Source organism: Perca fluviatilis, chromosome 21, assembly GCF_010015445.1.
Source record: "Perca fluviatilis chromosome 21, GENO_Pfluv_1.0, whole genome shotgun sequence".
Lineage (NCBI taxonomy): Eukaryota > Metazoa > Chordata > Actinopteri > Perciformes > Percidae > Perca > Perca fluviatilis.
The window spans coordinates 25,013,876-25,040,618 of NC_053132.1; the positions used below are offsets into that span (position 1 = coordinate 25,013,876).

The 26,743-nt window shown below is 39.7% G+C and overlaps 2 protein-coding genes and 1 pseudogene across 5 annotated transcripts; 2 read left to right on the forward strand and 1 right to left on the reverse strand.

Moving 5' to 3' along the window:
* LOC120551322 lies at positions 1-26,743 on the forward strand. 4 transcript variants are annotated; one of them, XM_039788641.1, is made up of 7 exons: positions 1-86; positions 19,193-19,294; positions 19,403-19,741; positions 19,914-22,393; positions 23,058-23,420; positions 23,515-23,636; positions 26,124-26,743. In XM_039788641.1, the coding sequence occupies exons 4-7, from the start codon at positions 22,318-22,320 to the stop codon at positions 26,268-26,270; spliced, it is 708 nt and encodes a 235-aa protein (XP_039644575.1). In that variant the 5' UTR covers positions 1-86; positions 19,193-19,294; positions 19,403-19,741; positions 19,914-22,317; the 3' UTR covers positions 26,271-26,743. The 4 variants fall into 4 exon arrangements, with proteins under 4 accessions (XP_039644575.1, XP_039644576.1, XP_039644577.1 ...); XM_039788642.1 differs by having other exon boundaries at positions 19,406-19,741; XM_039788643.1 differs by having other exon boundaries at positions 19,611-19,741.
* On the forward strand, positions 7,719-9,802 carry LOC120551662 (annotated as a pseudogene).
* LOC120551321 lies at positions 11,369-13,031 on the reverse strand. The gene is made up of 2 exons (XM_039788640.1): positions 11,843-13,031; positions 11,369-11,728 (listed from the first exon to the last, which is right to left on the reverse strand). Exons 1-2 carry the CDS (start codon positions 12,701-12,703, stop codon positions 11,501-11,503), a joined length of 1,089 nt encoding a protein of 362 aa, XP_039644574.1. The 5' UTR covers positions 12,704-13,031; the 3' UTR covers positions 11,369-11,500.

The following is a 26,743-nucleotide window of genomic DNA, read 5'->3' on the forward strand; positions in this document are numbered from 1 at the left end:
GGAGGGCGGGTTGGAAGTTAGTTTACTTTCAGAGTGCTGTTCGATTTAATCATTCAACGCTCCCATTGGAAAGAAGCCCTCTTGAGGTAAGCACCTCTCTTTTTCTATTTATATTGATATAAGTGTGCGCCATGGTGCGTTGTTTGCTGTTCTGCAATTGAAGCAGTTGATGAGCCACTCAAAAGCTCATTCATGTTATAATGGGTGATGGTGTAATCGATCCGAATAGGTTAACATGCAGAGTTTACTGAAAGGCTGCAGTAAGTTGTAGTTGAAGACGTGATTACGTTAAATTTACATTTTACATGTAAAGTAAAAGTAGCGATACAACAATGTGTTTAAAAAGTAAAAAAATAAAAGTCCTCCATTCAAAATATTTAAGTAAAAGTACATATGCCAAATATACTAATATTGGATAAATGATTGGACTGTTATATTGATGTTTTAACATGTAAGCAGCAATTTATTTTAGGTCTTATTTCAACAGTTGTATCCATTACTTTTGGCTGATTCGTTCAAATGTCTACTTACTACTTTTAACTACAGTTCAAGTTACATTAAATATTTTCATCTAAAACGTCACAACTAGTTTTTTTTGCACTCTTAATGACAACTCATGGCTTTGAGGTTTAAAATCCAACTGACTGAGGCCGGTTGGAGATGTGTGACATTACATTTAAGATCAGCATCACACCTATGTCTAATTGTATTCGGAGTTGTTTTTTTTTTGCATTAGTTGAGCTCCCCCACAATATTTTCACATTACCCCCATCAAAGCAGCCACTATGCCTGGTCAGGTATAATCTATAACTATGGTTTTCGTATGTTTACTTTGTAAAATCTGTTGCAACACCTTCAAATTGTACAGCTGTAAAGATGAATCGATGAGTTGTCAAGTACTAATCGATTCATCGGTGTGAGTCTAAATGATCTCACCTTTTAACTGAATTATAATTTAGCCTTTTGGCTACTTATTTGCTACTTTTTTCTCAGCTCTGTTTAAAAGTGCTCATTCCTTCATGGGATTACCTGCTGCAGACTTCTCATTAAAGCTACAAAAATGAATCAGTAGTAACTATTAAAATATGTTCATAGCCCATTCATTCATTCAACCCATTAATTAAACAGGAAAATAATAAACATATGAATTGACTATGAAAAATTGTACAACAACGTAGGCTATTGGGGTAGGGCAATGTGTTAGTTGTGCAATATCTCATTGTGCAAGGGCTGTGCTACACTTATTGCGGAGAATGCAACCGACAGAGTTGTTCCATTAAAAACTGCCACTGAAAGGAGGAGTTAATGTGCTTACTATATACGTACCTGTCTAATGTATATGAGAGCATGTTTGGTGTTGCATGAGAGTATGTGTTGAGAGATGTTTATTTTCTGTATTGTGTGTTGTCTTTGTAAAGCTGCGGAATGGACAGAGTCCAAAACTAATTTCCCTTCGGGGACAATAAAGTATATCTTATTTTATCTTATCTTAAAATAAACTTTAGTTGCAGCCCTATAAAACTGTCACTTACTTTCCACCTCTGGTCTTTTGTCAGACCGAGACTGTTAATCACATATTGACGAGTGAATCATATATCCTTAAATAATGTGCAAAGAACAAAGAACAGGCCACATCTCAATAACATCCATCCTTGGAACCTTTTTTTGGGAGGTGGGGGACAGCTGAAGACATGAAAGGAGAGAGTGAGGGAATGACATGCAGCAAAGGGCCGCAGGTCAAAGTTGAACCTGCGGCCGCTGTGTCGAGGAGTAAACCTCTATACATGGGCGCGCGCTCTACCAGGTGAGCTAACCAGGTGCCCAAACCTCCACTTGTTTAACAAAAGGTGGTAATGTAATGTTAAATCAATAAAAGACATCGTTAAAAAAAAAATGATATAGGCAGGAAGGCAGGATTACAAAGCGGTCTGTTATTTACTGGAAACTGATGCCTTCACAAGGAATCCATGACTCAGATGTGTGGAGTTGCTGGGACAGTTTTCTTTCAGCGAGGCTGTCATTTTGTTTCTGCTCTGTCAACACTTTGAGATATTATTTTTTTGATTTATATGTGTTTTATACTACTTTGAGATTACATTTTTGTTTGTGAGGGTGTGGAGTCTGCATGGTTTAGGATCAAAGTCCAGCCTGCTTTTGTGTAAACCACTGATTGCTTACAGTATTTCACAATTGCTAAGACACATTTCTTGAAACCTTCACCCATATTCTCAAAACTTTAAACACAAAACCCAGTCTTTAAACTAAATTCACAAAACCCACACTTGCCTCAAAACCATTTGATCTGTGCTCAAAATCAAACAATGCTTTCAAAACATAAACACAGCCAGTCAATATATAAACACTCATCAGCATTCATTAGACACTACATCAAAAAATTGAGAACACAGCGTCCAGGGCATGTAGTTACAGAGAATTTTTTTTTATTGCATATAGAAAATAATTTCGCCATAATTAAAAATAAATAATTCACAACTCAGGACAGCAAATATATTGCATACTGTAAGAACTGCAAGTAATACAGTATTGAATTTCTGTATTTTCAGCATAAAAATAAAGAAAGAACAAAGACAACTCTAAATGAAAAGCGTATTACACAAAATATTGTGCAATTGCAAAATCAAAGTCAATGAGAGACTCATTCTGCCTCAGCATCCCGTCTTTCTGCTGGGTCCGGCCAGAGGACTTCATCCACATCACATGCAATGTTGTCCCTTCCTAGGCAACGGGGGAAGATCCCTCTCGTGTGCCGGATCCAGCATTGACAACACTCCACACCTATGTCACCACAGGCCAATTCCATTGCCTGTAAAAGATTTACCCTTGTATATGGTGTAGGAAAAAAAGCGACCGATTCTACTCTGGCTCTATAAGGCCAGAGTCTTTTAAGAACCACCGGTCACTTCTCAAACTTTCCCCTTTACTTATTGTGTTCGTTGAAAGGCAGACCAAGAAATGAATACTCAGGATTCGTTCAGTTAAACTATAACAATCTTTAGTAAAATGATATTGCAAACAGATCTTTCATATGCATATGGATCAGCCGCTCCTTCGAGACTTTCTCTCCCTAGCCACCAACAAAGTCTTTCCGGGTCTGACACCGGACCTTCCTTTTCCCTATTCTTTTATTCATCTTCAGGTTCCTCCTCTCGCCATTGCGTCTGGGCCTCCAATTGGTTGGATATCCCTCAGACTTTCTGTCTCCGAGAAGATAGAGAAGTTGCGCGCTAGAGATTGTCTGTTCCTTTAAGATATTTTATTAGGTGCATTCTGTTCCAATTGTTTATTAAACAAATGAGGAGCACTCTTGCTCCACTAAATTTGAACCCGTCTTATCTTACACATGCCAGACAGGAGGAGACAGCGAGGCCATCCCAGGCTACAGGACATTTTTATTCTAAACCCAATATATTTCTACACCCTCTTTTTCCACAGCAACACGCTGTGGAACATAATCCTAATATTGGCAAAACAAAATAATGGGATCCCTCTTTCGAGTCCTACGTATGACTTACTGGCAATTTAGTAATCAATAATAAGCAATCAAAAGTTAACTGTGATAGTAGATATCATGTCAGAGCGGTGTGGTGCGTAGGTCTTATATGTAGATTTTAGCTCCTAATGTAAGCTGCATAATCCATTGCTCTTTCTATGACTATACCAATGGTTACAATTATTTTTGTGGAAATCCCTAAACATCGTGTATCATGCAAACTTCAAACAAACATCTCTTGTAATTATTGTAATTAATTAAAAATTGTAAAATCATACTTCAAACCTATGTCTTGCTTAAGGCTATATTGACTATGGGCTGATTTTCAGCCCCGCGCAATATCTGTGAAACAAAGAAGGGAATCTCTGACAGCAGATAAGAAGATAGAAAAACAGTTGGAGATAGGAAACGGGGACTCAGGGAGAGGGGGGCACTGGGTGGTGATTGTGAGTAATTTAGACCCAGCGTGACTATACTCCTTCCTCCTCCTCGTCAGAGGAGGTGTCAGCCTCGTCAAAATGGTTCTCATAGTTGGCAGGGTGAGTAAATTCAGTCATGGCTAACATCTGATAAGCCGGGGGAGAACCCTCTTTTGATAAAGCCGTTACTATCAGTCTATTGATTAGAGTTCTGGGACAGAAAACAAATTATATATTATATAAAAAATATATTTAGTCTTTGTCAGCTTTATTTTTAAAATTTCTACTCAACTGTATTTTTGATTGATTTTTAGATTTTTAGCTTTCTTAATTAATAGGAAAAGTATCGTTTAAATATCCCTCCGATAAAGGCAAGCAGTAGGTCCAATATATCATATAATCATAATCTCTGTGTTAAAGTTGTTGATACCTGGTTTTAATCATCATGGTTTCAGCACTAAAACTCACACCACTTCAACAGGTCTCAGGAAAGATGCAGAAACTGCAAAAAAACTAGAAAAATACAATTTAAGGTTTTTAGGAAGTCTTTGAATGGATCATTTTTATCAACTTTTCATCAATCCAATTTGAACAGTGAAATGTACTTTAAACATTTACTGACACACCAACAGAACATTTATCTTAAAAGAAAAAATAAGTACTTCTAATTCTCTTCTCCTAATAGTGTGTGTATTTTCAGAATGTGAGTCTGTGTGCTACTTAACTTCACAGTGCATCAGATGTGTCAGAGCAGAACGGTCTCTCGCTCCCCCCCTCCTTCTCTCATTCCGTCTACTGGTCCGTACCTCCAGATATCAGCGTCTTTTCCTTTGGTGAGCAGGCCTCGGGGTCATATGATTGACCCCTCCGAAGCCTTCTTATTTCAGCGTCATCAGTTCATCACACAATGCTCATCAAGGCTTTGGGTAGGGCGTGTGGTTTGCTGCTGGCTCTTAGGTTTGACATAGTGCATCTCCAGATACTGAAGTCACAACCAGACGCCAAGCACTGGTCCCCCATCCCTTTTCTTCTGGGCCGAGAACTGTAGCCAGACCACAAACCTTTATCGTGTCTAGCTGTGTTGTGGTCTGAGGGGCTGTGGTGGTCAATCTCCTGGTACAGTTTTTCACCAGTCCTGCAGCTGGAGGGGGAGTGAGATGGACCCGATCGACACACATGAGGCGCTGTGTGGCACAAAACAGAACTCCCAAAAAGGCATTACTTGTTCTTTTATCAATATTATCACTTGAAAAAACTTCTACTTATTTTAGTGAATATCAAATATTATAAAGCAGCATTTATTGTGCTAAAAATTTTGGTTTTGTAACTGTTCTCTTTTAGATTACTTTTAAAGGTTATGTTTCTGCAAATAGTGAAAGTCAATCAAAACAAAACTAAATTGTCTTTAAAGTAGTTTTTTAATTATGCATGACAAGCTCATGACTCAAAAACGCGGCACATATAAATAATCTGTTAGTAGTAGTTGTAACTTGTATAAAAGCAACAAAAAGTTGAATGAATAATTTCTTTAAAAGAAAAGGAAATTACCAAAATAGAATGTTTGACATCAACTTAATTACTAATTTATTTTTAAGCAATTTGTGATATAGCAACCCAAGAACTCACTAGAGTATGATATTAAAACTGCTTTCAGGCTGAAATCTCATATCAACCTGTATTGGTTTGCAACCCAAAGCTATACTAATCACTGTCTGATAGTTCCAAAAATCATCCTGAATAAAAGTTGTTTTTTTTTTAGGCCTATAGAGCAAACCTAAGTACTAATTTGACGTCTATTTATCCAATTTGTTACCTGATATGGGAAACATATCACATTATCAATTGTCCCTAATAGCAAAAAAACAAACAGTGTATCAGTGCAAAGCATTTCTTCATTGCATGAAGCGAGTGTGTGTGTGGTATGTGAAACCGCTATGTGTATGCTCAAAACTTCTTGGACTCCTCCTCTCTCGGTGAGAGGGTGTGTGTGTATGCGTGAAATTTGAGCTAGTTGCTCGATGGCTGTTGTCCTGTCTACACCTCTAGTGCTCTATCTTAACGTGTGTGTGTGTGTGTGTATGTGTGTATGTAGGGTTCTGTCAATAAAGTTTTCCCTACTTCTCCTTAGTGAAAAAACGAGTGTGTGTGTGTTGCAGCCGCTCAGTCACAGACAGTTCACTCCCCTTTTTTCGCCCAAAGCGTAATTTGATCCAGTCCGCAGCTGTGCGACCCACTTCACACTCTCCCTGCGTTTGGATTTCACTGTCAGCTTTCCTGACTTTTTCTCCCAATAATTATTTACCCCCTTTAATATACCGAGGATTTTATATTATTATCTTTTCTAGATCCACTACTTAGCGTTTTTGTCCCACCAAGTATGTTGATTATTATATTATTTTTATATAATTTATTAAAACTCCTACGCGTCTGTCTCCTAGGAGTACTCTCTCTAGCCATTTTTAAACCAACACGCTAACAGTCTACTAACCCAAACTAGATAAACATTTGCCACACAAATGAATACACTGACTGCTCACATCATCACGCCAAACACATTAGTACGCTGCTTTTCACCTGGGTTTTCGAGACTGGATCGCTATGGGCAAATCGCCCTGTGAGATCACTTTAGCATTTTTGTTTTTTACTCTTATTTTATATAGTGACACCAATTCTCCACCAGGTGTCACTCTTAGACCATATCTCGAAACCCAGTTTTCCAGTCAGCTTTTAGACAGCTCTTTCTACGCGAGATGTCTTTACTTAATACATTATTATTAGACAATACTCCTCACTCGAGGTGTCTTTTTACTGGACGACACTCTTCACTCGAGGCGTTCTCAGTTAAACTGGACGACACTCCTCACTCGAGGTGTCTTTTTACTGGACGACACTCCTCACTCGAGGCGTTCTCAGTTAAACTGGACGACACTCCTCACTCGAGGCGTTCTCAGTTTTTCCCAGGCGACACTCCTTGACTCGAGGCGTCTGTCTCTGCGTGCAATATCATTTACAGTACTGGTTAGCCCAATTTTTTATTAAAACCCAAGATGTCTTACCCTCACAGATCCAAAAGAAATTTAGTTTTGAGGTCCGAATGTGAGAATTTTGGTCTTTCTTAAAGACAAAACAGGAATTCTCTTACCTTTAATTTTGGTGCACCATTTGGATCCGGAGAGAAGAGTCTGAGTGTGTGAAGTCCAGCCAAAAAGTTCTGGTTGGCTTCTGTTGGTTTCCTGGTCTTTACCTCACGTCGGGGGTCACCATGTAGGAAAAAAAGCGACCGATTCTACTCTGGGTTACGGTCATAGACCTTCCATCGCCACGCAGAGAAAAACTCTTCTATTGGGTTGAGGAAAGGGCTGTATGGTGGAAGGCAAACCTTCACGAATCGCTGGTTGATGTTGAACCACTCACGTATTCGGACACCACGGTGAAAGCTGACATTGTCCCAAACCACAACATAGACAGGATGCACTGCCTGCTGATGATCCTGCTGCTCACGTTCAAACAAAACATCCCAAAGACCACCCAGAAATGTAAGAAGATGGTCAGTGTTATATGGCCCCGGTGGAGAACCCCCCCCATTGCTTATGGCTGCACAGAGGGTGACATTGCCACCACGCTGGCCAGGGACTTCCACAATGGCACGTTGGCCAATTATGTTCCAGCCTCTCCTTCTCCTCTTCGCCAGATTGAACCCTGCTTCATCTACAAAAATATATTCATGGGGCCTTTCCATGGAATCCATTTCAAACACCCTCTATACACCTCTTTTCGGGGGCGCTAATGTAAAAAAGAATGTGGGTGAAACTTCCGGTCAGACAGCGGAAGTAGCATTCCAACGGTTTTGAGTCAGCTAATTAGCAAAGAGGCTAAGTATATTTTAAGTGTTTTCGGATCGTTTTTTATTATTGTAAAGTGGTTGAGATGTCGTTAAGGAGCTCAGGGACAACATGTGCTGTTCGGGGTTGTACAAATAACCGCACAAAATTAAGTCAGTGGCTTAAACGTGCGTGTTATGAACACAAGCCAAAAACTAAAGCCGAGTGTCCATGCCAACGGTGGTACAGTTTTCATCGCCTCCCACAAGAAGATGAACCAAAACGAACATGGCTTAAGAACTTAAACCTAAAACAGCCCCCCAAACATCTGTTTGTTTGCTCGTTTCACTTCGTTGACAAGAAGCCAACACAGGATAACCCGTACCCAACGCTTTTTCTCGGTTACGAGAAGCCACCGGTGAAGAGACGCCGACCCAGGACTCGACATGTCACAGGTAGGTCCACTAGCGTTAGCTTGTTAGTTTTCTGTACACCGTTTTTTAAAATACCTTAACTGTTCTTGAAATGCTTAAAATTAATATAAGAAAAACTGTCTGCCATGGTGGTAGTCAGATGGCCTGATATTTTAACCTAGCACGAAGTTTTATCCTGCACTTGGCACACTGTGGCAGGTGTTAATTTCGTTCCCTCTTTTTGGTTTAACATTTACAGAATATCTGTTTTGAGATTATTAAACGCACTCTGTGTTTAGATGTCACTAAGCCAGAGTGCTTATTTTGCAGTGGAAAAAAGTATGAGAACAGCAACAAATAAGGCACAGACACGTTAATGTTTTTAAAAGTAGTAACGTTAGTAGTTCTTGTAATGCTTTTCTGTGTACTTTACAAAGAATATCACAATCTAAACATGAATATCAATTTATTTAAATACTGTGGTTCAAATTTGTACATTTAATTTAAGTCAATCCTTATGTGCTTTCCATATACCTGAACTGATACTACTGCAGTTATAAATCTCATGTTCTAACATAAATATGTAATGCATGTATTCCGTGCAGATGAGCCTGATGTGATGGAGGTTTCTGGGGAGCCAGACCCTACTTCACAGACCTTCCAGAATGCCCAAACACAGTGGTCAGACCCAGCAATGGAGGACCACATCTACTCCAAAGGACCTACTATCACATGTGTTGTGACAACTGCCCCGTCTTCTGATTTGCTACCTGTTGCAGAGTTAACATTGAAAGATGATACAGACTGTTTGCTGTACACAGGGATTCCGCTACTTGAATTTAAAACACTTGTGTCTTGCTTGCAACATTTTGCCCCCAAATCATCAACATTGCCAGCAGAGGACCAAATCCTGTTGACATTGATGAAGCTTAGACAGAACTTTGTTATTGCGGATTTAGCGCAAACGGCTTCAAAATGTCACCTGGTCAAGTCAGTAAAACACTGAAATTCTGGATAGATGTGATTGCTGAGCACACCCAGGATCTCATTCCATGGCTGCCTCGTGAAACAATAAAGGCCACTTTGCCGAAGGCTTTTATGGACAGTTTTCCAAACACAACATGCATAATTGACTGCACAGAAAGTGTCCTTCAGAAGGCTAAAAATCTAGACTCACGAACTGAATCTTACAGTCACTACTATGCTAGCAATACTGTCAAGTACCTAGTAGCAACTGCTCCATCTGGAATTGTTATGTACATTTCAGAAGCTTATGGTGGCAAATGTAGCGATAGATTCATCACACATAACTCTGGGTTTCTTGACCATCTGCGTGCTGGAGATGAGGTGATGGGGGACCGTGGCTTCACCATCAGGGATTTGCTGGAGGAACGGAATGTTCATTTGATCACGCCAGCCTTTACGCGTAAGAAAAGCCAGCTGACAAATGAGCAGGTCACTCGCACAAGGCGCATTGCTAATGTCCGCATACACATTGAGCGAGCTATCAGGCGTCTTAAGGTGTACAAGATCCTCTCACAAACTGTGCCTATTCATTTTGTCACTAAAATTGACAAAATACTAAAGATCTGTGCAGCACTTGTAAATTCCGCGAGGGAGCTTATTTCAAGCAAATAGACACAATAACAATAATTAAGCTATGAATTATTCCAGTGAATCTAGCTGCTACTATGAGATATGAGTGTTTTATGGTTTGTTTGTTGAAAAAACACTTTTTCGTCAGTACACTGCTAACGTATAATAACCACTTACTGAAAACGGTCTCGATTTTACGTAAGATAGTTCACCAAAATGTATTTCTGAAAACATTTTAAGAGAGAAATAGGCCATGCAGTTGCTGAATCTGTCTGTTTTTGATCGACAAAGGTCAGTTTAAAGATTTTGAGAGACGGTGAGCCGACCGCCTCCTCAAGTGGAGTGCATGGCTGTATTAAGAGAACGGGGAGTGTGGAGTGCTTAATATTAACAGTCTATGGGAGTGCTGCAGGTCACGTCATGTGTAGAAACGCTTAAGTGGGAGAGAAAAATTCAAATGACACATTAATGTATTCTTATAATTAACTAACATGTACAAGTTATTTCATATAATTGAGTTAATTTACAAAAATGTATTTACAATGTTTATTAGGGCTGCTCTCTCTTAGTGGATTAGTCGACTAATCGGTGGTTTTGGTCTTAGTCAGCTTAGATCTCTGTAGTCCATTAGTCATGTCTGATGCTGTTTTCATGCTGAATGACTTATTTCCAAGAAACGTAAGAGCACATCTCTGGTAAACACAAGAATTAAAGTGGTTCTTTTGCATGACTCTAAATTTATTTACAGATCTGTCGATTAAATCAACTAATCGATTAGTCGATACAATAGAGCTGGGCAATATATCGATATATCGATATCGTGATATGAGACTAAATATCGTCTTAGATTTTGGATTATCGTAATATGGCATAAGTGTCTTTTCCTGGTTTTAAAGGCTGCATTACAGGCAAGTGATGTCATTTTCTGAACTTACCAGACTGTTCTAACTGTTCTATTTTTTTGTCTTTACCCACTTTAGTTATCCACATTGCTGATGATTATTTATAAAAATCTCATTGTGTGAATATTTTGTGAAAGCACAAATAGACAACCCTACAATATCGTGCGGTATCGATATCATGGTATTTGGTCGAAAAAATATCGTGATGTTTGATTTTCTCCCTATCGCCCAGCCCTACGATACAGTTGAATGAGTGTTAGCCGACTAAGAATATCTTTAATCGAGCACAGCCCTAATGTTTATACAGGAACCTATTTGTTAACTTTAATATATTTAATTGTTTTTGTCTGCCTACAAAAAGGTTAGAGCGAACCGAACTTAGGGTTACCGGAAGTTTTCAATCCCAGACCGACAGGATAAAATCTGGGTGGGGAAAGTGAAAGAACAGCACTTGTCCCTCCCTCATTACCACCACTGAGGTGCCCTTGAGCAAGGCCCTTAACCCCAACCGCTCCAGTGGAGCTGCTCATTGGCCAGCAGATCAGACTGTGGTTGTACCGGGCAGCTTCCAGGTATGAATGTGGAACTGTGTAAATGTGATCAGGCGTTCCTGCAAAGAGAGCCTGCCTTCCGTGATCCCTCCCTGAATAAATAAAGGTTAAAAAAAACTGGCTTTCACCTTACAACTTTCAATAAAAGTGGAACTGTCAATGAACTGAAAAATTCTTTTGTTTTCTATTTAAACTAGTGAAACAGCATTACACTGTCTTTGTGTAGGTAGATTTCTTCAGAATATACAACCAATACAACTGATTATACAGTGTAAACCCTGCCTCAACTACTCATTAAAGATTTGCAGGTATGTTGGGCAGAGATTCATCTTCTTGTCAGCAAAATCATCAGCCAATCTAGGTAGCATGTGTAAAAAGTAGAAATTCTGCAATTGTTGAACTTGTGCATCTGTGTAGTTTTTGTCAAATGGAATGTCCATTTCAATGTCCTCACTTGGTGTCCAGATGACCAGCTTGCAGCTCTGTAGGCCCAGACACATCATGGTCAATTGTGTCTGAAATAAGGATTGTTAGTGCATGTTGGTGAAAAAAACAAACATTGAAATAGATATAAAAAAACATTGTTTGGCTAATAAAAGAGCTAATCTACTTGAAAACATTTTATTTACCTGCAGGTAGTATCCATTCTTTCCTTTGGGAAGGATCAGGTACTGTTCATCACCTAATCTTTTAATGTCACCATTTGGCCGTCCCAGAAATTCTGTCAGTGACATGCAACTCTGGAAGGGGCACTTGATCTCAAGGAGCTGTGTTGAATCAAGGATCCCATCTGGACTGGCTCCCAACCAAGGATAGTCAGGGTGCACAACCAGGCCTCTCTTCTCCACAGTATGCCCTCTGCTCTCCATGAGTGTGATGACCTTGATCTCATTTTCTTTGCCATGCTGCGTTGCTGTATTGCCGGTGAAGGTTGGGTACAGATGCTCCTTTAGAAATTTTCTGGGATCAGTGGTGCTCCTTTTTGGGACTTTTTTTGCTGTGCTGGCTGTTATACGCAGCTTTCTAGCATCATGCCATAACTGTGAAGAACTCTGCATCCTGGTTTCTTCCATCAGTGTATCTGCTTGCACATGGGACACTTTGATGCAGTCCTCATAAAACTTGGTGCACTTTGGACAGGTGAGGGTTGTGCTGTGTTCAGTATGACAGAGTGTGTTATTGTGGGCTGGATCATGTTTGCGGAGGCCTGCCTGGCTGGTGTCTACATCTGCTCTGTAACTCAACTGAAGAAGACCATTTGTCTGGAGCTTAAACAGTGGGGCCATCACGGATGAATTGCTGTGGTCTATGAACTCTCCATGGTTCTTAAAAAGTTGTGGGGAGGTTAATTCTTGCATTGAACGTAGTGATGGGCCTGGATATATGTGGCTAGGTCTGTGATGGTTAAAATTAATGTGCTTAACCTTCTTCAGACCTACATTCTTCTTTACACCAGAATTCCAATTTCTTTGCACATCAGTGCTTGCCATCCCTGTCTTGCCCTGCCTCACTGCATTTTCAACCTAAATCCAATGAAATTAAATCTTATCCTACAAGATTGTGACTGACGGCTACAGTAAAACAACATATGCAGAACATGAATGACACAGTAAACATTTCAGTTTAGTAACGTAACATTTATTATTAATATCACAATACAATAAACAATGTCTGTGCCCCTAATAGTCCATACTTTACTGACCTTCCACAAAAGTGCTGCTGCATGACTACAAGATCGTCCTGGCCCTGCAATACATGAGCAACCTGCTGTCTGTACTTCACCTGTCACTGATGCTAGCACCCAAGCCTTATGATGTGCTACGTGTGGGCTCTGGCTCGGTTCAACGTCCCGCTTTTAGATAAACGGTAGGTTTCCGACATCTTTAAACAACACCCGACCGACTTTATCACTGTGAAGATATTGATACGCCTCTGAGCTTTTCAAATTGCTCATCGCTGTACCATCACAGGCTACTGAAGCAACAAAATAGCTAAAAATGCTACCGTAAGTGATACGAGGCCACTTCTTCACGTCATCCTCCCAACCATCTACCGCGGAGGGTAAAGGTACTGATGTTTCACCCTTTTTAAGCTCGTTATGGTTGTGTTCCCACATCATTAGCAAGTTTTCATCGGTATTTATCGGTATTTCTTAAATGAATGAATGAGTAACACTTCCGGCTTGTTTACTTCCGTCTCCAGGCTCGAAGCGGAAGCGGTATGCACGGCCGTAAGCATCATGGGACGTAGGAAACTTGTGGATATATAAAAGAGATAAATAAATAGTTTATTAAGTGTTACAGAAATACATACTTCTGCAAAAGTGTATGTATATGCACTCCTGATTTACATACACTACAATATAGTGCAGTTACAGTAACAGTATAGGACAATAACTGTAGGCTAGACTTGTACTGTAAGCATCAGTGCTGAAAGTGTACACTTACACTTTGACCCTTTCTGAATTGCGCTCAAAGGGTACTCTGTACACTTGCTTCATGCGTACCCTGATGTGATGGAGGACATGGGCAGTGGTAGAAAGGCTGACAATGTTGATTCCTTCAAAGTTTAGATTGTCTTCTACAACTCTTTGCTGTATTTCACGCAGTCGGATGGCATTGTTTTGACGGACCATATCAACAATGAGAGCCTCTTGCTGTTGGGAGAACAAAGGAGTCCTTCCACCCTCATTTGGTAGTTTTGCAATTCTACAAAAGGGAAAATGCTCTTACAAATGTATACATACAGAAGCAATAGTAATGGACATCACATTCATATGTAAAATGTATTGTAAATCTTTTTTTCTTTTTTCCCTAAGTCCCCTTTCTATTGACAAACTGATGTACTATATCAAATGTATACAGTAAACTTTCAGTCGCACAAATTAGAAAAACAATACATTTACCTGTTCTCTTCTCTGAATGTCCTGGTTATGGTGGCCACAGAGAATCTGGTCAAATTGGGTTGTAGTCTTTGTCCTGCTTCCCTCATTGTCATTCCATGAACAAGAACATGGTCTATCACAGTTGCCCGAATTTGAAATTAGTATTCTTGGTCTTGCTCTTCGTTGTCCTTGTACTCTTCCTCCTCGTCCACCACCTCTTACACAAACTCTTCCTCCTCTGCCTCTCACATTGTTTCCATCCATTGTGGTATCAACATTCAACGTACCTGGGCCACCTGTGTACTCTGAACTGGCTTATATTCTAGACAACTGATTTGATCACATCATTAGTAACAAGTGTGAAAAATGTTGAGTTGTTGTGCGTAAACGAGTGACAGCTGTGCTGTAGTTGTGTTTAACTTTTGCCGTTATCCAAATGCTCAGCGACCTAAACACATTTGTCGAATCAATCTCTCTTTTGGCAAAACTCTAAACACATTGTCACTCGCTAAAACACATTTTACACTGTGATGCTCTTGTGTTGCAAAATGGTTAACACGGGCAGCAAAAGTTAAACACAACTACAACACAGTTGTCATCAGTTACACACGACTCAAAATTGTACACACATATCTCTACTGAGGTGATCAAACCAATCATAGAGAATATAAGCTAGTTCAAAGTGCACAGGCGGCACAGGAGCAATATCTTTTAGTGTAGCTGTCATTTGCTTTCATTTCGTTGTCTTTGTTCTTTGGCTTTTTGCAGTTGGTCTACTGTACAGCATTGTTCTACAAGTGCCTACAGTACAGTAATATACAGACATTCAATATTGTAGTATTTGCACTACTTGCAGTGTACAAGATATTCAATGTACAAATTGTGACTTTTTGTTTTCATTGCAAAATGTGTGTTACTGTACTACATGAATTACAGTAAACATTTTTTTTCTGTAACTACATGCCCTTGACAGTGTTCTTGAATTGTTTTGAGGTAACGTCTAATGAATGCTGTGTAGTGTTGAGTTATTAGCTATGTTTCCATCGACCCGTTTTTATCCGAATTAAGTGATATCGAATGAAAAATGCCTTATGGAAACAGTAAAATCCGACTGAATTTCATTACAGTTTTTCTCGATTGCTTAAACACATTTCTTGAAACTATGCCTCGTATTCTCAAAACAGTAAACACAAATCCACAACGTCTCACCCAATTCACCAAACATCCTATTTTCAGGTCAAAATGAAGCACTATATCAAAACCATTAACTCTTGCTGAAAAACCAAACTTTGACCTCAGACGGGACACACAAGCCGTCACAACATACACACTAAAACTTCATTTTACACACTGGTGTAATAAATTCAAAACAACATTTCCAAAACTGTTAAGTTATGTTGCCACAAACCTTTTCAGACACAACCAATGGTTACATTGGCACATTTTATTCATTACTGTATTACAGTACTACACAGTAAAAAAAAAAAAAAATTATTATTATGAATTATTCTGCATCAGCATCCGGTCTTTGCTCTGGGTCAGGCCAGAGAATCTCGTCCACATCACAGGCTATATTGGCCCTAGCCAGGCAGCGGGGGTAAAATCCTCTTGCATGCCTGGTCCACCCCTGGCACGCACCTACTGATATGTCTAGGCAGGCTTCTTCCATGGCCTGAAGGAGGTGAACACGCATATAAGGTTCTCAGTCATACACTTTCCACCGCCATACCGAAAAAACTCCTCTATTGGGTTAAGAAATGGAGAGTATGTAGGCAGAAAGAGGTTGGAAAATATTGGGTTAACCCAATATTTTCCAACCTCTTTCTGGTATCTATAAACCTGTCACGAACCAGAGCAGCGCGATGGAAGCTGACGTTATCCCAAACAACAACATAGTGAGGGTGCTCTGGTTGTGCTGGTTCCCTGTGGTCCAGCTGGAACGTATGCTCTCTTAGACCGTCAAGGAATGCAAGAAGGAGCATAGTAGGACTAGCATAGGGTCCTAGACTGGCATGGCGGTGGAGTACCCCTCGTTGGCTGATGGCTGCGCACATCGTGACATTCCCTCCATGCTGACCAGGGACATTTACAATAGCCCGATGGCCGATTATATTCCTCCCCCTTCTCCTTCATCAAAAGTCATACCTGGACATATTCCACTTGTTGGTCTTTTACCCTGTCAGAGTTTCGTTCAAAAGGGACGCGGTACACCGGTTTCATCCGGAACCGATGCTTTCGGAGGATGCGATCAATTGTGGAAAGGCTGATGGAATTTATTCCTTGAAAATCATTATCATCCTCAATCACTCTCCTTTGAATCTCTCGCAGGCGGATTACATTATTGGCAATGACCATGTTTACAAGCTCCCTCTCTTGCTCCTCTGACAAAAGCCTTAGCCTCCCACCACCGAATGGTCGTCTCTGTATCCTACAAAAATAGAAGCACGCATTACTGTATATTTGATGGATTTATTTAGTGTTACAGAAGCATAATACAACAGTGCATGTGATGTCAAAGCACAGAGTACAGCACTCAAAAGTTACTGTACAGAGCAGTCGTACTGTAAGTACACCTACCTGTTTTCCTCCCTGAAGGTTCTGATGATGGAGGCGACGGTGAAGCGACTAAAATTAGGCTGGACTCGTTGCCCAGCCTCCCTCATGGTCATCCCATGGACAAGAACATGGTCCACTAAAGTGGCTCGAATTTCAGCCGAGACGGCTTGTCTCCTTGCCCTTACTCCTCCTCCACCTCGTCTTTCACCACGTCCTCCTCTTCTACCTCGTCCTTCACCATGTCTTCCTCCTCTCCCTCCTCGCCTTCCTCCTTCACCACGTCCTCGTCCTCCTCCTTCTCCTTCTCCTTCACCATGTCCTGCTCCTTCTCCTCCTCCTCCTCCTCCTCGACCATGTCCTCTCCCTCTCCCTCTCCCTCCTCGACCGTCATTTCTCTATGGATACATTGTTCCAAAACTCAATGAACTGACTCTGGCCATTTTATCTATCTATTGAAAGTTCTGATTGGTGTGTGATCAATTTTGACTCGAAGTGTTTCCACCTGGGTAATTGTGTGCTACTTGAGCTTCAGCTGTGCTGACTTGAGTGAGCAATATTGAATGCTGTGCTTTCTAAATGACAACATGGTGTAGGCAATGAGAAATTGAGGGATTTGTGTGTAGGGTTTTGCAGTAACAGTTCAACAAATCTGACTCATGTGTCAAAACCAGGGAATAGTGTTTATAGTTTAGTGAAATGGGTGTGCTTTTTGAAAAATGGCGTTATGGTTTAGAAATTTTACTTCAAAAGCCTGGTTATAGTGTTTAAGCAATTGAGAAAAACTGTAATATCGACTCAAAAAAAAAAAAGTTCGGTCCCAAGGAATTTTCTCTTGATCAATATACGGCTTATGCGATAAACGCTGATGGAAACGTTATTTGCCGAAAATAAATAATGAATTGCGATTAAGTTTTAGGTCATTTTATGGTTGCAACCCGCAATAAAACGAAGAAGAAGAAGTTTCAGTTCATTTCCGCCCAGTATTTCCGCTCTGTTTGCACACATGACAGCTGTAAACAAAAACAGATGTAAGCGGACAAACGAGGAGACTAGATACTTTTTTAATTTAATTTACCAGAAAAATATAACGGCTATTTTAGATAGCAAAAATCTAAGATCATTTATCAGGAGCTCGTGAAGGAAATGACCAACAAAGGTTACGACAGGGACATTCTAAAAGCTTAACGTGGTTTAATGTATCTAAACATCGATCAATCATCACCAGATGAATCATGGTCATATCTTGTCATGAACACTTAAGCCTGTCAAAAAAACTAAATCGAAATCCAACGATTATAGAAGTTATCTCACGTTAATGTTTTCTTCATCATTGCGCCCTATGGCGAGGAAAAAGCTTTTTGGTTATGTACCTAAACAATGATAAATGATTACCTAATTTCTCTCTCATATTGCTCCTCATATGAAAACTGTCAAAAACTCGAACCCAAAGTCCTATTATTATGGACGTTATCTGACATAAAGCATTTCTGCTTCACAGCAGGGCAGCGGAGCGGCTGGGGGTTGACTCTCCACGGTTCTCATTGGCTTTATAAGTCCTAATGTGAAAAAGCTTAACGTGGTTTAATGTACCTAAACAACGATCAATCATCACCAAAAAAATCCTCTCCTATATTGTTCATCATAACCACTTAAAACGGTCAAATCTAACCCAATGTCCAAATATTATGGACGTTATCTGACACATGATGAAGAAAACATTAACGTGAGATAACTTCTATAATCGTTGGATTTCGAATTAGTTTTTTTGACAGGCTTAAGTGTTCATGACAAGATATGACCATGATTCATCTGGTGATGATTGATCGATGTTTAGATACATTAAACCACATTAAGCTTTTTCACATTAAGCGTTTTAGAATGTCCCTTACGACAAGCCGTGGGACGTCCTGCGGAGTAAATAGGCGCTCAAACAGCGATACACGGCTCAAAAAAGAGAGTTGTCTCGCAGCGGTGCCGGAGGGAAAATAAAAGGCAAGTTCCACCTTTTAGATGAGCTGGATCAGATCCTCAGCCAAAGGCCCATCGTAGCTTGGCTTCTAATATTAACAACAACTACTACTTTTGTCTAGCAAAACTTTGTTCGCAAAAGTTTGCTTGAATCTTGTGCGATTCAGTGCAAAAATGAATGGAAACAACATAAAAAGTCTCAAATCAATTCGATATACCAATTTAATCGCAAAACAGCATGTGACGTCATTACGCACAGGTTTTTATTCGCTTTAGAGCTGTTTGATGGAAACACACTTTCACCAGCTTTATTCGCATGAGTTTTTTTACCGAACTAAAGATAATTCGATTGACAAGTGGATGGAAACTTAGCTACTGACTGGCTGTGTGTCTGATCTGAGAGCATTGTTTGATTTTGCCAGCAAAGTCAGGTGTTTTGTGAATATAGTCTGAGAATTTGGTTTTTGTGTTTACAGTTTTGAGAAAAGGGGTGAGGGTTTCAAGAATTGTATCTTAGCAATCAAGAGAAACTCTAAAATATCCCTATATGTTTTTTTCTCCCTTCTTTTAGTTTCTGAAGACAGATCAACTTCCAAGATGTCCTCCCTCTGGTTGTATCTGACTCTGCTCTATGCTGCCAGTTTTCTACAAAACAGAGCCTCATCAGATCAAGGTATTTCATATTGATTTTAACCAGAAACAAATATGTTGTATATTGTTAATACATTATGAAGTTAAAAAAAAGGAAATCATATCATTTATTGCCCTTTTTTCCATCCAGCAGTGACACTGAAATGCAACGAAACAGTGGAAGTTAAAGCTGGAGAAATGGCGACACTAAACTGCACTATAATATATATAGTTAATTCAAACCTCTGTAAATGTTTAAGTTATTTCTGGAATAACGCCCATGGCAGCATACCATGTGGCTTGATGCAATACAACTGTGAATGGGATAATGCCACATATGTGTCGCTCTCCATCTCAAGTGTCATGAAAACGGAAAATTACACCGCTCACATACACACAGACTGCGGTCGGGCTACATCATCTCCTATAGAAGTACAACTTATCAAGCTCAGTGAGCACAACATTAAGAACCCCAACAGCACCCATGATGGTGAGTAGCTTCCAGTGTCTTAAAGTATTTTACAATTTTAAATATTTTTATGTGAGTGAATGTTTGTGTGAATGATTATTATTCATTTCTATAGGTTCAAAGTTGTGTTTGCACATCCAGGACAAATTTGATTTAATCCACATGTAATATAAGTTTTTTTTTTTCTTGCCAGGTGAAGCCATGTCAACACATGTGCCAGCCAAAGCCAGGTCAAGACATGTGCCAGCCATGTTTTGTGGCATTTCCATTATCTTCATTGTTTCGGGCATGTTGTATTTCCTATTTAAAACTAATAGAGGCAGAGAAATAATGGAACGTATCAAGAAGAAAAAGACTCATGAAGCCCATAGTGACATGGACACTGCACCAGGGAGTCAAGTCCCACTGACTGCCTGACAAATTTTCAAATTTGTGTTTCACCATCTGTGGGTATGTTACAAATATTTCTTGTTCATAAGTTTATCCCTCAACACTGCTGGCTGTGTTCTGCCATACTGTCACATTTTTCAGAATTCTGATTGATCCATGTACATAATGATTTTATTGTATTAAAGAGGCATTCATTGCATCGTGTGACCAAGACTTTGGAATGCTCTGCCTCCGCGGTTACGGACCGCTGTATATATGATTCTTTTAAACATCATTTAAAAATCTCCCTTTTTAGACAGGTGACCTGTCTGCACTTTTTTGTTTTTTTTGTAATTTTAATTTTGTATAATGTTTTAAAATGTAATATGTATAGCTGGCTAGCTTGGTTGGCACAACACTTAACAAGACATCTTTAGGCGACAAAAATGTTCTTATTTGATGAAGTGAAAACACACAGTGAGAGGGTCAAAGTTCAAGATACAACACTTCAAATAAGTTCACAGCTTTTTTGATGTACACAGTGCCATGGTTAGCATTGCTAAGCCTCTGTCCTGATTGACAGGTTGACGTAGCCACGTCCCTAAAGCATCACCAGCTTAATTGTCTATTTTTAAATAAATGGAACAGTAGACCCGTTCGAGATGAGCCAGGCCGGCGCAGAATCGATCACCGGTGATCGCCGGCCAATGCATGCCGGTTAGATTGTGTCAGAGTTGATCCCGTCTTGCTCTGACGACATGCACACATTGGCAACGATAACCTCACGAGATCAAGGCGGCCGCAGTTTTGAGAGGCATGCAGCGCAGTTGTTTTTCACCAACAGCAAGACCCAGGCGGACCCAGGGCATGCTGGGAAACGCCTGGCTCTAAGGTGATGTAACAGCTACAGCTGATTGGTTCTGAATCGACTCAACATGAATGACGTTTCATATAAACGTTTTATTGTTTTTGAATTGGAGGGATTTTAATTGCCATTTGTCTGATTTAAAGGCTTATTCTGCTCCGAACACGTAGTTTAGAAGTCAAAGAGACTAAATCCGTTCAGATTACAGATCATCCACAGTTTGTTGTATATTAACATTGGCAACAGATCGCATGTAGAGCATTTTGAAAGCTACTCTGTCATAATAAAAACCACTGGAGACTGTGTACTAGCTGATATATGGGTCTGATAACATTTTATTAAATTGGAATCTGACCTAACAGGATGTGAGGCGTGAAGGCTGCTGGAAACAGCTGCAAACTGTCCGACTTTACCGCATCTTTTTGTCACCGCCCCCGGCTACTGCTGCCTGCTCTCGTCCACTTTACACGCGAGGCGCAGTTCATCTTGAACGAGCCTAATCAACAGAACATCATGCTGTATTGAAGAAGATTTGAACCTAGTGATTGAGACCACAAACTCATTATGAAACTGTTTGCTTAGGTAATAAAGCAAGTGAGAAGTAGGGTCATTTCCCCGTAGACTTTTATAGAAACAGACTTCTTTTTGGAGCCAGTGGAGTCGCCCCCTGCTGGAAATTAGATAGAATGCAGGTTTAAGGCACTTCTTCATTGGCTTCACTGCCTGGAAGCTTCGTCCATTATTTTTACAGTCTATGAGCTTGACCCATACTGGGGATTAAAAATCAGGTGAATCCAACTTTTTTTGTCCCTTTGCAAGTCTACAACTTTATAGAAGTGCAATACAAAGCCTTTCTTGTCACTCAGTTCATTCTGTATTATAAAAACATACCAAGTAGGCATCAAAAGTAAGTGTTATATTGTATAGACCCTACTGTGAAAGGAGTGTTTGATGTAGTATGCTGAATATACTGTGATGTAATATGCTGGATATACTGTGATGTAATATGCTGGATATACTGTGATATAGTATGATGGATATACTGTGATGTAATATGCTGGATATACTGTGATGTAGTATGATGGATATACTGTGTGTAGATTATATTTGACAGTTAAGGGTGATGGAACCTCTCTTGAAATAAAATTCTGTCAATAACAAGCGTTTCCACATCTTTGATCTAATGCAGCACAGCACGCACGCACCCACCCACACACAGCTGATAAAGACCAAGTAAGTAACAACAGTCAGTGTCACATTTCCTTTGTAAACCACACTGCTGTTTTTAAGCATTCGTGTGACAGTCAGCCTGTCAGTCAGTCGGGTAGCCTAAGGGTACCCCTCCTGCAGCTACGCTTGCAGGATGAAGGCTCACTGGTGGAACTGTGTGTTGGGCTTACTCTGTATGCCTGCTAACGTAATGCTCAGCACCTGGACAGGTGAGTGTGTTTGTGTGTGTGTGTGTGTGTGTGTGTGTGTGTGTGTGTGTGTGATAGAGAGGAAGGATGGATATTTTTTTGGTTTAATATCCAAAACAATGAAGATATTTTATGTGTTTTATGTATTATGTGAGTCATCTGTTCCTGTTTGTTTGCGGCTTCATCCTGTTTTTGCTCTCTGAGCAATGTATCTGAAAGCAATGGTGATAAAATGATCCTTTATTGATTCTTTACTTTAAGTACCTATACAACAATGAATTACAAGTAAAAGTCCTTCATTCGAAATTGTACTTAATTAAAAGTATTTTTTTTAAGATTATTTTTTGGGCTTTTTGGCCTGTATTGATAGGACAGATGAAGGCAGGGGGTAGAGAGAAGGGGGTGGACATGCAGAAAAGGGCCAGGGGTCGTACTTGAACCTGGGACGCTGCAGTAAGAATTGAGCATTGGTACAGTACAATGGAGTGCATGGTCAACCAGGTGAGCTACCAAGGCCCCCCCAAATAAAAAATTATTTTATCAGCAAAATCTTCTTAAATTATCAGAAGTATTTCAACTATTTATGCGGAAAAATATTGCCTGTGTGACTGATATAGGTAATGTTATCTCCATAAATAAAGACTTGAGGCAAGGCAATCAGTAACATTCCATCTTTCCCTGACAGTTTCTCAAGATCCCTCGTCCATCTCTCTGAGAGTCAACTCATCTGCTAAGATCACATGCTCCACATCCTTGCCTGAGCCCATGGGCTTGTCCTTGAAGAGGGCCTTTCATGACAAAAGGGACATTGTGTTCTTGTCCTTGAAGAACGGACTAGTGACCAAGTATACTATAGTTGAAGAATTTGTAGGCCGCATTAACGTAGCTCCAGACCAGCAGATCCGGGCGGGCTATGGGTTTACCCTGCAGCTGTCTCTGCTGGGGCAGGAGGACACAGACTTGTATTACTGTAGCTGGATATACTTCAAATCAGAGACGGCGAATATTGAAACCCTGCCCAGCAATGGTACCATTATTATTGTCAAAGGTGAAAAGAACCAATCATTTCAGTTCAAACACGCACACACGCTGTACATTCACATAAAATTATTTTACTAAGTTGGTGTCATTGATTTCCACAGAAAGAGATCCACAGGAACAATGCAGGGATCACATTTGGGATCTCATCTTGATTGCCTTTAGTGTGACAGCACTGATTGTCCTTTCGTTCCTCTTCGCTGGAGTGATTGTGAGATGCAAACGAGTAAGTACTACCAATATGAGAAGCCATGTAGGCCAAAATTCACACATGCAGTACATGCATACTTCAGTTGCACATGCATGCATAACGTGACCATGTATGAGTATGACGGTGTGTGTTTGTGTGTGTGTGTGTGTGTGCGTGTGTGTGTGTCAGAGATGTTCACAAGTCTCTAAGTTACAGTCCAAAACAAGTCTCAAGTTTTGCATTCAGTGCTTCTTTTGTTTGGGCCTTGGTGTATGAAGCTTTTAAAGCCAAGGCTTATGATGACAACAGCTGCTGGTGCGGCCAACATGTTTGTTGTCCTCTCTCACGTGTAGCAGCACACAGCAGATACATTACATATTACGTGTTACGTAGGTAGGTCATAGGTTACGCAGGGAGGGGAATAACAGTCAACTCATTAGAAGTTTCCTAAAAATGTATATGAAAATACAATAAAAAGACTTTGATTAAAAAAATAAAAATAAAAGGTTGTTCACGAGTCCCACATCTAGAGTCTGAGTCAAGTCTGAAGTAACTGCGTGTGTGACTTAAGTGTGACTCAAGCCCACTAAAAGTCAATTTATTGACTTAATGACTTATTTACATTGACTACTTAACTCATTATCACCCGTTATCTTTTCCTAAATCTAACCCAGTATTTTTGCTTGAATTCACAACATTAACCACATGTAATATCAACAGGATGTTGCTACCACAAGGTGGTAGTCAACGTAAATATGTAACTAAGTCAATCATTTGACCTTGGTTTAAGGCAGGTTGCAAACTCTGGCCTCCTGAGTGGAAGTCCAGTGTTTGTGTGATCCCACTATCCACCCTGACCACCTGCACACACACATACATATATAGGCCTACATACATATATACTCATATTCATATACACTCATACACATTGTCATGTTATCCATGTGCAAGTGAACAGTGGTGGAATGTAACTAAGTATATTTACTCAAGTACTGTACTTACAAATTTGATTACTTTTTCCACCACTACAAGTGAGGTATATATATATATATATATATATATATATATATATATATATATATATATTAACGAGTGAAGTATTCAATTTTGACCTAGATGGCTTTTCATATAGGCAATACGGTGGCCAAGACGGTTCAACACAAAAACAAAAGCTACAACACAAACACAAAAGCGACAATACAAACTGAAAGCTACAACACAAATACATAAGACAACGGAAGTGAGTGTGTTGTTGACAATGGAGCCGCAGGAGGAAAGTTCTTGTATGTTTGAGAAGTAAGTGAAATATGGTTCCTGGCTAATTATGATTACTGTCGCTATGTGATTGTCACAAATAAGCAATGTTGTTCAATATCTTTTTTATTTTCATATGTACAGTATGTACTCTGCCATTAAGGCTACGAAGCTACAGTTATAACGTTAATCTTAATGGTGCCCAGCGTCTTTTAATGCGCAAGTGCTAAGTTTAAAGTTTATAGTTTGTCACGTTTAGTGATGCTGTTTAAATCACACAAATATTATATCCCACTGTTACATGCTTGTAACTTGTTAACCGTATATATCTGGTTATTGACTCCCAGTGGCAAATTCCCTCGATACGGTTGATTTGGAAAGTGTGTGTGTGTGTGTGTGTGTGTGTGTGTTTGTGGTTATGGTTACGGTAAACAAATGTTTAAAGTGAAAGCTAATTGTGTTACCTTCAATATACTGCCTATTACAGTGTTAATATGTATATGTATAACAGGCGTAATATGTCATACATACACACATACACGGTCTATGTTCACGGTCATACACTGTTTGTTGATCTGAATGAAATAAACCCAGAATTTAAACCATGACCTTGCTTCATGCTTACTACTGCAAAATAAAATAAGTAAATAAATAGAATTCAGACTGCGAACTGAATATTTACACTGTATTTAAAACCATGCAAAAGGGTTTGTTCATAGACTGTATATTACCATTTGTTCAGTCTATGGTTTTGCTGCATGTCCTCAGTCTTACCCTACAAATAGGCACACACACACACACACAAACACACACACACACAAACACACACACTTTCCTTCGTAGCTTAAATGGCAGAGTATACATACATATGAAAATACAAAGATATTGAACAACATTGCTTATTTGTGACAATCACTTAGCGACAGTAATCATAATTAGCAAGGAACCATGTTTCACTTACAAGAACTTTCCTCCAGCTCATCCGCCGACTCTGTTTGTGAACAACACGCTCACTTCTGTTGTCACTCACTTCTGTTGTCGCTTACGTATTTGTGTTGTGGCTTTTGTATTTGTGTTGTAGCTTTTGTTTTTGTGTTGTAGCTTTTGCGTTTGTTGTTGTATTTTTTGCGTTTGGGTTGTGGCTTTTGTTTTTGTGTTGAACCGTCTCGGCCACCGTACTGCAAGCATATTGACCTGCTCTCATAATAATGCAAGTACAATGCTACAATGTTTCAATGTATTTCTTTTTTTTTGTGTGTGTTTCTACAGTTTAAAAAGAACTTCAGACCGGCCAGAGCTGTAAAACCACCCAGAGTTAACCGGCCTCAGCATGTCTGTGTCTGTCAACAATGTCCCTACTTAGACACATATGTAAATAATCCTACTTTGGACTTCAGGGGCATTCTGTATTGCTAAGAATCAATGTGATGATAATGATATGACATGGCCATTCTTTACAACAGTTGTTGTCTAAATGGATTAATGAACTATACGGTTAATGTATTGCACAGAGGGTTTGTAACAGATGGTTAAGATATATTTTGAGTCAGCAGCTTGCCTAATGTGCTCAACCCAGGAAAGGTGTCTCACTTCTTGCTCATTTCCTTTTTTATACAAATTTGTATTTTGTTTGCAGAAAAGCGATGAGCTACCACATCCTGGCTGATGTTGCGTGTACAGGTGCAATGCGTGTGAAGAGTGTCAGTAAAGTGCAGAGCAAGCATTATTGTTCTTCTAAACAGTATGTTGCATTACAGGTGGGCTTAAACTGTTGAATTTTGCAGGATACTTATTCTATATGTTTCTTTTGTGTGTCATAAATAGTTTGAACCTTTTGAACCAGTTTCTGTCTGAATTTATATGTACATTAAAGCTCAATATTTTTTCCA

Bases quoted from the DNA above. Each gene is read 5' to 3' on its own strand.
- LOC120551322 (XM_039788641.1), top strand. From the start codon at position 22,318: ATGAAGGCTCACTGGTGGAACTGTGTGTTGGGCTTACTCTGTATGCCT. The intron at 22,394-23,057 runs GTGAGTGTGTTT...TTTCCCTGACAG, and splicing joins AATGCTCAGCACCTGGACAG to TTTCTCAAGATCCCTCGTCC. The intron at 23,637-26,123 runs GTAAGTACTACC...GTGTTTCTACAG, and splicing joins TGATTGTGAGATGCAAACGA to TTTAAAAAGAACTTCAGACC.
- LOC120551321 (XM_039788640.1), bottom strand. From the start codon at position 12,703: ATGGCAAGCACTGATGTGCAAAGAAATTGGAATTCTGGTGTAAAGAAG. The intron at 11,729-11,842 runs GTAAATAAAATG...TCCTTATTTCAG, and splicing joins AGAATGGATACTACCTGCAG to ACACAATTGACCATGATGTG.